The 9,600-nt window shown below is 41.5% G+C and overlaps 1 protein-coding gene across 1 annotated transcript; it reads left to right on the top strand.

Moving 5' to 3' along the window:
• Window positions 1–1,974: 1,974 nt before the first annotated feature.
• LOC143612038 (CBL-interacting serine/threonine-protein kinase 12-like) lies at window positions 1,975–3,721 on the top strand. Its single transcript, XM_077086112.1, has one exon. It carries the CDS (start codon window positions 2,114–2,116, stop codon window positions 3,503–3,505), a length of 1,392 nt encoding a protein of 463 aa, XP_076942227.1. The 5' UTR covers window positions 1,975–2,113; the 3' UTR covers window positions 3,506–3,721.
• Window positions 3,722–9,600: the final 5,879 nt, after the last annotated feature.

Raw genomic sequence — 9,600 nt, forward strand, 5'->3', positions numbered from 1 at the left:
AATTTTTCAGAAAAGGCCTTCAATTTAGATTTCATTTTGAACACTGAATAGATTAAGTCGCTTCTATATGACAACTTGATACGTTTTCAAATACTCCAAAGTGAACTAAAGAAAAAGGAAAATGACTCTCATAATATCAGTATTGACAACTTCGAACATCGTTGTTATGCCGAAGTAAGATGACCCAAAATGACACTAGCCTTGCCATAATGAATTTTAAAGTCATTAATTAACACATTGAGTTCGAAAGACTTCTATGCTAGCTAGATGTTTACCAAAAATATAACGAAGATCATTATCGAGCCATTCAGGACATATCATTTTTCCCAAACGATATGTCAAGAGGTGTGGTTATGAGTAACAATAAATGTGTGTTTTGTGGTGTAGCGACGGAATCGTATTTGCATTTTCTGGTTCGGTGTGAGGTAACACGTTGGATCTAGTATATTATTCTTGATGGGTGAAGTTGTAGGGGAGTAATTACTTTGCTTCTGTACGAGAAATAATAAAATATCCAACCATATACAAGGGGAATAGATTGAATGCGAGACGATTTAAGCAATTTTGTTAGTAACTTGTTCGTTGATATGGATAACGAGAAACGATATGTTATTCAACAATAAGGCATTCTCGTGGGCGAAATTAATAAATGACATCAAGGCCATGTCATTCCTTTGAGTAAGTAACCGAAACAAGAAACTGCCGTAAACTTTCCTTTTATAGTTTTCTTGTATGAGATAGTTGTTTTGTGTTTGTCTCTTTTATTTTCTTTTACGTGAGGATCCTTGCTTTTTTGTAAGTAGTCCTTTCATTTTTATTTTATAAAATTGGCTTTTCATAAAAAAAGAAAAAAAAACATATCGTTCCAGAACCACATATTAGTGGTAACATATTAGGCATTTAATGCTCAAGCATCCATTAAATGTGTCTACAATGATGTATCAAAGGCTTCACATACATCAATGAACAAAACTGTGGATAAAGCGTGAGCCAACATATATTACCGAACACTCGTCATATCAATGATAGAAAAGTGCGGTAACATTAATGGCAAATAACTCCAAAGTGACCAAACTACAATGGGAAAATCTTAAGAGCAACCATGGATGTTGATAAACAATATAAACAAAATAGCCATCGAAACAAAATTTTACCGAAATGTTCATCCAATGGTATGACGACTACCGTTCCAAAAAAATAAAAATAAAAAATGCTGTGACGACTATATTTAAAAAAGCCAAATCCTGTACACGTGTCAGCGTATGATGTGTGTATCTATCGTCAATATCGATATTAAGAAATAAAATCCAACACCGCGCCAGCTAACGATGTCCGTACCTTATAGCAACATATTAAAAAACTAAATAAAGTTATCGTGTTAAAGTTGGTGCATGATTATAAAAATATCGTGTCAAGTTATATTTAAAAATAAATTGAATACAAAAATATAAGAAGCTAATTTTAAAAATTCAAAAAATTGAAAAATCTAATGTTTGATATCTTCCATCCAGTTTATAAAAATATTTAGAACTATTAAATCTTAAATTAAAAAAAGTTTAGTTTTTTTCTTCTAAATTTGAAACTTATGATTCAACTTGAGTTTAGAACTAAAACTCAAATTTTAAAATTTGAAAAACTTAAACATTTTAGAATTTAAAATTACTAATACTTCAAATATTTTTTTAAAATATTTAAAAACTCAAATTTCAAAATAATTCAAACCAAAATTTAAAAAATAGTTATAAACTTACTTTTTTCCTAAAAATGTTAAAGCAAATCTGTAAAGATACGTCGATACCTTCAAGGAAAAAAAGTAAATTCACCCAAATTCACTCCTGGGAATTTTAATACATGTACAAAAATATAAAAATGTATGATGCATGTATTATTACTTGATTTAGTCTAGGAACATAGTGTTGGATATTCGTTAGTTGTCTGGAACATACTTCTTTTAATATAAAAAACTAAACTACGTGATCCCATCTGTCAGTATACGGACAAATCAACCCTCGTTTCTGTTATTCTGTACACCTCACAAACATCATCAACACCACCCCATTTACATCAAAACAAAATAAACCACCCTATCACCAATACCACACATATCTTAACCATGGCGTCAACCACCACAAGGAAAGAAGGCCAAGAACTGCTGCTAGGCCGCTACGAGATCGGCAAACTACTCGGTCACGGATCGTTTTCGAAAGTTTACCTCGCTCGCAACGTGAAAACGAACGAATTCGTTGCGATTAAGGTTATTGACAAAGAACAGATATTGAGAGGCGGATTGATTTCGCATATTAAACGTGAGATCTCGATTTTAAGACGTGTTAGACATCCTAACATTGTTCAGTTGTTTGAGGTCATGGCTACTAAGGCTAAGATATATTTTGTTATGGAATATGTTAAAGGGGGTGAGTTGTTTAATAAAGTGGCTAAAGGTAGGTTAAAAGAAGAGGTTGCTAGAAATTACTTCCAACAATTGATTTCTGCTGTAGGGTTTTGTCACGCTCGTGGTGTGTTTCATAGAGACTTAAAGCCTGAAAACATTTTATTAGATGAAGATGGGAATCTAAAAGTGTCCGATTTCGGGCTTAGCGCGATTTCGGACCAGATTAGGGGTGATGGGTTGTTTCATACGTTTTGCGGGACGCCTGCGTATGTTGCGCCCGAGGTTTTGGGGCGGAAAGGGTATGAAGCGGCAAAGGTTGATGTTTGGTCTTGTGGGGTGATTTTGTTTGGGTTAATGGCTGGTTATTTGCCATTTAATGATCAAAATGTTATGGTTTTGTATAAGAAGATTTACAAAGGGGAGTTTCGGTGTCCCCGGTGGTTCTCGCCCGAGTTAACCCGGTTGTTAAAACGGCTGCTTAGGACGAACCCGGATACCCGAATCACCATACCGGAGATCATGGAAAACCGGTGGTTTAAAAAGGGGTTTCGCCATATTAAGTTTTATTTTGAGGATGATAAATTGTGTAGTGTGAAAGATGGAGAGACCGAAGCGGATGGGATTGATTATTCCTCCGATAGTTCTTCGCGTCCGGAATCACCGGTTGGAGATGAGACCCGAAAGCGGCTCACCACTTTGCCTAGACCCGCGAGTTTGAATGCATTTGACTTGATTTCATTCTCTCGCGGGTTTAGTTTATCAGGGTTGTTTGAGGATGGTGGAGAGGAGTCACGGTTTGTATCGAGTGCATCCGTTTCGACCATAATATCTAAACTTGAAGAGATTGCGAAAGTGGTTAGTTTCACCGTTCGGAAAAAGGATTTTCGGGTTAGTTTGGAGGGATCGCGGGAAGGGGTTAAAGGACCATTGACCATCGCGGTTGAGATATTTGAATTAACACCGAATTTAAGAGTGGTGGAAGTTAAAAAGAAAGCCGGAGACAATGTCGAGTATGATGAGTTTTTCGATCGTGAACTTAGGCCCGGGTTACGGGCATTGATGTTGCCGGAGCCCATCTCTGGTGAACCTTCACATTTGCCTTCTAGTATATGAATAACCAAACAGAAAATTGGTTTTGCTTGTTTGATTGCACCCAAGCTTGGGTCTATTGACCATGGGTGCACCAGGGTGACCCTTAACCGGTTTAAAATGTGGCTATAATGCTTATGAGTAGGTGACCATGTAATACGTTTTGAGTTCGATTCTTATCACATCAAAAGTTAAAAAACAATGTTTTGTTATAACAAATGCTTTGTCATTTACAAATCTTTAATTTGAAATTAGACCGGATTAGTTTAGTTGGGAGTCGAATTAAAGCAATGTCAATTTCAAATTAATAGCCTAAACACACATCATAATTACATAGTGAGTGCTTAATTATTTAAGGTTTTTGATAATGATACCTTTGAATGTTATGATTAAAGTTGTTTTTGATATTTAAATGGTACGTAGTGCTTTTAATCACATAAGGATTATCAAATCATAAACAACCAAAAATAAGGTAATATATGTATAAAGGTAGGGTACCAAAAAGATCCAAATACCCTTAAGTATCACCCGCGAGTCGGAGAGAACCCTTCATATGCCACCCGCAGGGCATATGGATCACCCGCACAACTTATCATACATGAAAGCATCCAGGCACCCTCTAAAGTCATCCTTAGGGTAACATATTCACCCGCTGGGACGACAGGAAGACAATGTTACAGGACAGCTGTAATTAACTAATTACCTTCTAGAAAAATAACCACGATTGTTACTTGAAGAATACGTGACCCGTTAACCAATGAGTTGAGGACAGTTGGCCAGGTTGTTATAACCATGCACATGGCCAGGAATTAACTCATCCTATCATAGAACGACGCATGTCCAGGTTGTTATACCCACACACATGGAACATATAGCTCAACCTATTACGTAAGGACAAGTGTCCAGACGGTTACAAGAGATCTTCTAGAACGGGACAGCTGGCCCAATCATATTCCTTCATGAGGTATTCATTCTTCTAGAACGGGACAGCTGGCCTTCGGCTATAAATACCCTCTCAACCTGCATGAGGTATTCATTCATTCTCAACTAGCTACTAAGATTACTTGAATACTTTCTCCTTGTCAGAAGTGTACTTATTTTCACGCCGGAGGGTGGTTACGGGAAGTCCCCCATCTTGTCCTTCCCGTAACGAGCTCACGGTGTCTGTTTTGGAGGTTCCGGTCATTGGACTTTGGAAAATTGTGCTCATATTGTGTTGGTTGTTATTGTGTCTTACCCTGTGGACTCATTGGATCTAGGACCCGTCTAGGGGATTAGATCCGTGTTTCTTCACTGGCACCATCCGTGGGACATGTCACAGCGCCCAGAAAGAATTGGGAATCAATGAAAAACGATTTTGCACCACACAAACTGACCTGTAGGGGTGTTCATCGGTTAGATTATTGATTTATTCGATTTGATTTAATTGGTTATGAGACTTTTTATCGCTAATAAAAAATCGAACCAAACCAAATTCAGAAATGGGCCAATCGAACCGTAATCGATCCGAATTCAATACGGTTTGGTTTCGGTTAAAATTGAACGAATCGATTTAAATCGTATTAATCGAATTAATCCAAAATAACAATTTATTTTGTTTGTGTTCCGGATACGGACAACCGTTTGGGTTCCGCACTACATCAAAGTATTCAAACAAACCCAACTTATACATCCTAAAACCAAAAAGTTAAAGACGATAACAAAACATCCAAACCGACGAACCATTAAATAGTTTAAACATACAACTAGTTAACCATAAATTAACCATCCTAAAACATCCACAAAAGAAAAAATCGAAATATAGATATGGACTACTTGACTACATGTTAAACATGGTCTTAAAAATATTTGGCAATATCCAAAATAATTAATATAGTTCATATTTTAATTGAATTATTCGATTAACCGAATAAATTGAACTAATCGCTTAAAAAAAAAAATGGAACCGAAAATCGAATTCGGAATTCGGTTATAACCAAATCAAAAATCGAATTCTAAATTCTAAATTCATATTCAATTTTTTCGATTACGAATACAATTCGAATAAAGTTTTTTAGGTTTTTGGGTATTCTGAACACCCCTACTAACATATGTTATGCTTAAGTTACAATATAACTAAGAGGAATCATCCGACTAAGAAGGTCCAATATGTGGAATTGTGCCTAAAACAACTCATTAACACATGACAAGGTCCATTAATATACTAATAATCATACACTTATCATGAACAGCAAAATGACTTGTTGCAATCTTATGCCACATAATGTAACCTGAAGAAACGTGGATCTACTCACTGGTAGCAGATCTACTTTCCTCGGGTGTGATTATACTATTTCACCGATGGTTCTTCTGGATCAGTGTTCTTCCACCTACAAAATGAACAGCGCCGTTACTTACCCCTCAGAAAGGGACAGAGGGGACCTCTTTGGGGTAACCCTCCGGCGTGAGAATAAGTATGTGTAGGAGAAGATAATAATGTGAGAATAAGAGAATTGGGAGAGTATTGCTTAATGGCTGAATACTGTATGTTACTCTGTATGATTATGTGATTGTCTCTCTGTGTATGAGAAAGTAACTGACTAGGGCTGCCTGTCAGTGAATGTAATTGAATATGCTTCAATGTGAATCAAATGTGTCTGTAACTGTGTACGTTATGATGTATTTATAGTGCTAGGGTTTCCACTGATTGAGCTAAAACCAAATTAGGGTTTCGTTGGCCTCCTCCAATCGATTTGCGCCACGTGTCCTTTGGGACACCTGGCGCTTTCTCGTTGGTTGTAATCACGTGGTAGCACATGTGTCATGCTGAGTTGTCGACCTTTCATTTGGCAGCTGTCAACATCAGCATATTCTCATTCCTTAAAAAGATACCTTCTGGAAGGTTGTCTGACGTGCACAATCAAAGTTGCCCTAATCCTGATTTGGATAAGGACGAGGTTGACTATGTGCATGTGTGATATGCGCCCATCCTGAGGATGCGCGAGGTCTTCTCTTTATTCTCACGCGCAGATATTTCATGCGCAGATGCGATACGCACAAGCATGTAATACGCGTCACGCGCGGATGCCCCACGCGCAGCTGCGCCATGCGCAACTGTGATATGGGTGGGCATGTATGATGCGCGAGCATGTGATATGCGCCGCGCGCGGATGCGCCACGCACGGTGTGATATGCATAAGCATATATGATGCGTGAGCATGTGATACGCGCGAGCATATGTGATGCATGAGCACATGTGATGCGTGAGCATATGTGATGCTTGAGCATATGTGATATGTGCAAGCATGTGATGCTTGAGCATAAGTTTTGGCTTTGTGCCTTGATAATATCTTTGATTTCTAATGTCTTGTATATATCTTGTGGGTTGACCCGCCTCGCTCGATGTTGAGGCGGGTACATACCTCTTCAAGCCCCCCCAGTCTAATGTGTGTCTTATCTCGCGCGAGCGCGGTAAGATAGATATTAGACTTACTGATTTGGTCTTTTAAAAGGGGTTTTGTCGTTTTCTTGGTTGTTTCCATCGTTGCGCGAAGTTCTATCCATTTGGTTGAAACGAAGGGTCCAAACACGTGGTTAGTTGGTGGTGACGTGCGCCGTAAACGTGTCAGACGTTTCGTGTGCTCGAGGTGCTACAGTTGCCTTTCATGTCCCCTCGCACAGCTGTCTTGAACACGTGTCGCGCTCGCATTGGTTAGCACCTGCGAGTGGGGGCGCGTCTCTGCTCCGTGGCAGGTCCGTTACGTTTTCATGTCCCCTCAAACAGTGTCAAGGACACGTGCCGCGACCACGTTGGCTTACAGCTGCGAGTGGGGGCGCGTGAAATCCGATCAGCTGCCAAATTTCTCTCTCCTGGGCCTATAAAAGCAGGCCCTTAAGAAATTTTCTATCTTCATCTTCATTGTTGCAAATTTTTGAATTTCTGCCTTTCATATTCTGATTTGAGTGTATTCATCGTTTCGAATCCTCGATTATCTGCTGCTGTAGTTGTATGTTTGATAGTTCAGACTCCTCTAACCCCTCAATCACCTCTATTGCCTCTCGAAGACGCCGTGTGAAATCTGTGGTGATGTCGACATTGAAGCAAAAGGGCAAGGGGAAGAGGGTTGTTGAGACCACATCGGAGGAAGTAAGGAGGACCAAGGTGGTGAGGAGGTGGAATGAAATCCCCTGCAAATTGAGGCAGGCTGATCTTGACAGCCTTATCGCCTCTCAGGGCTTTCCCACCCTGTTTGGCTGCATGTTGCCTGTGGCCGGGCAATCGGCGGCGGACCCGCCTGCCGGTTATATATCCTTATATAGCCATTTTTTCACCCACTGCAACCTTCGTCTCCCGATGACAAGGTTTGTGGGTGCACTGCTGCAGTTCTATGGGATTCATATATCCCAAGTCCATCCTTTTGGACTTGTGCGCATGACTCACTTTGAGTTCATGTGCAAATCCCAGCGCGAGGAGCCTACCCCTCGGCGCTTTCAGTATTTTTACAAGCCCAAGATCCAAGACAATTGGTTCTCTTTTATTCCTCGCAGTCAGAAGGTGAAGTGCTCCACTGTTTCATTCAAGAGCCTTCATGACTGGTCTGAGAGGTTCTTCTACATTAGGGCTGGTGTGATACCCATCCGTATGACCATGCGCTCCATCTCTTCTGCGCCTGCGGATGTGGGTGTCCTCAAGAACCCAACTGGCGCCTGGGTTAAGAAGCTGTCCACTGAACCATCCCCCGCCAAGAGCATTCGTGAGGAGGCGCTGGTGGGGGTTGGTATGAGCAAGAGGTGGGCGGACAGCTCGCTTGAGCCCGTTATCCAAGTCGACGGGTTGTGTAAGTTTATTTCATTGCTTTATTCCTGCGCGAACATAATTCTTTTGCTGATATCACTTGACCCTTTTTTTTTTTTTTTTTTTTTTTTTTTTTTTTTTTGCGCAGTCACCAAGGATTATATCCACGCCGCTTATGATGATCAAGTGGAGGGTGGCTCCGTCGCGCTTGGCGCTGGGGAGGTTGGTTTCCCAGATCGCTTCGATGACATGTTCATCCCAGTTGATCTGGAATTTGACTTTGATAGCGACGCGCCTGGTAAGCCTTCGCACTTATGCTCATTCCTTTAGAATACCAAAGTTTATTAACAGTTCTGTTGTTTGTATTTGCAGATGCGCTCGAAAACTACGAGCTGGAGCTCGCGGAAGAGGAGGAGGAGGAAGAGGAGGCGCCCCTACTAAAGCGCAAAGCTAAGGGGAAATCTGGCGCAGGGGGCAGTAAGAGACAGAAGAAAGATGACACCCCTGTCGCTCATCCCCATGCTCAAACGAAGGGACCTAAGGAAACCCAGGTGTTTACTACCAAGGTTTCTTTAGCTTCCCTGCCTGTGAAAGTGGGCAGACCTCCTGTCCACTTGAGGTATGGTGGCGTCATCTCCTCCGTTCGTGTGGCTGAAGAGAGAAGCAGTGCCGCGCATGCGACAGGTATACTTTGCTTATCTTCATCTGATTGAATTATTATTAAACCTTTGCCCCTTTGAATGTTTGCAGGACCGGCGACGGTCGCAGATCAGCCGCAGGCGCCACAAGGTGCTGAGGCTGCGCCGGGGCTGCTTCGAAGTCCCCTGTTCTACCCTCTGAAAAGGGTAGAATGAACTTTATGGCGATGTTCGCCGCGCGAACAGAATTGCGCCAAGGTATGTTTTGCACATTTGTCTTCTGAATTTTTTCTTTTGGATCCAGTCATAAACCAATTTTCCTTGTTGATTTGTTCATAGGAGTTGTAGCTGGCGTACAAGTTGCTGGTGACACTCCTGGCGCCGTTGCCGGCGCCGCTGGTTCTGCTCCTGCTCCTGCTAGTGCTGAGTCTCCCCTTATTGGGATTACAAAGGAGCAGGAAGCCGTATTGCGCGCCGAAATGGCGACGCCGAGACCTCCCTCGCCTCCTCCTACACGCAGCCCTCCCCGCGAGACTGGTTTGGAGCCCTCCAGGTCGCAGGAGAAGAGGCCTATTGAAGAAGATGAGGAGGCTGAGGGGGCCCAAGCTGAGGACTCCTTGGGAGACCGCGCCAGCCCTGCGATGCCACAAGACTTCGCAGCGCAGACTTCTGGTGGGGCTGGCGCTGACTTTTCTGCTTCATCCCCG

Source organism: Bidens hawaiensis, unplaced genomic scaffold (genome assembly GCF_021521415.1).
Source record: "Bidens hawaiensis isolate Kalapana, Puna unplaced genomic scaffold, B.hawaiensis_p1.1 tig00033133_1, whole genome shotgun sequence".
In the NCBI taxonomy this organism is placed as follows: Eukaryota; Viridiplantae; Streptophyta; class Magnoliopsida; order Asterales; family Asteraceae; genus Bidens; species Bidens hawaiensis.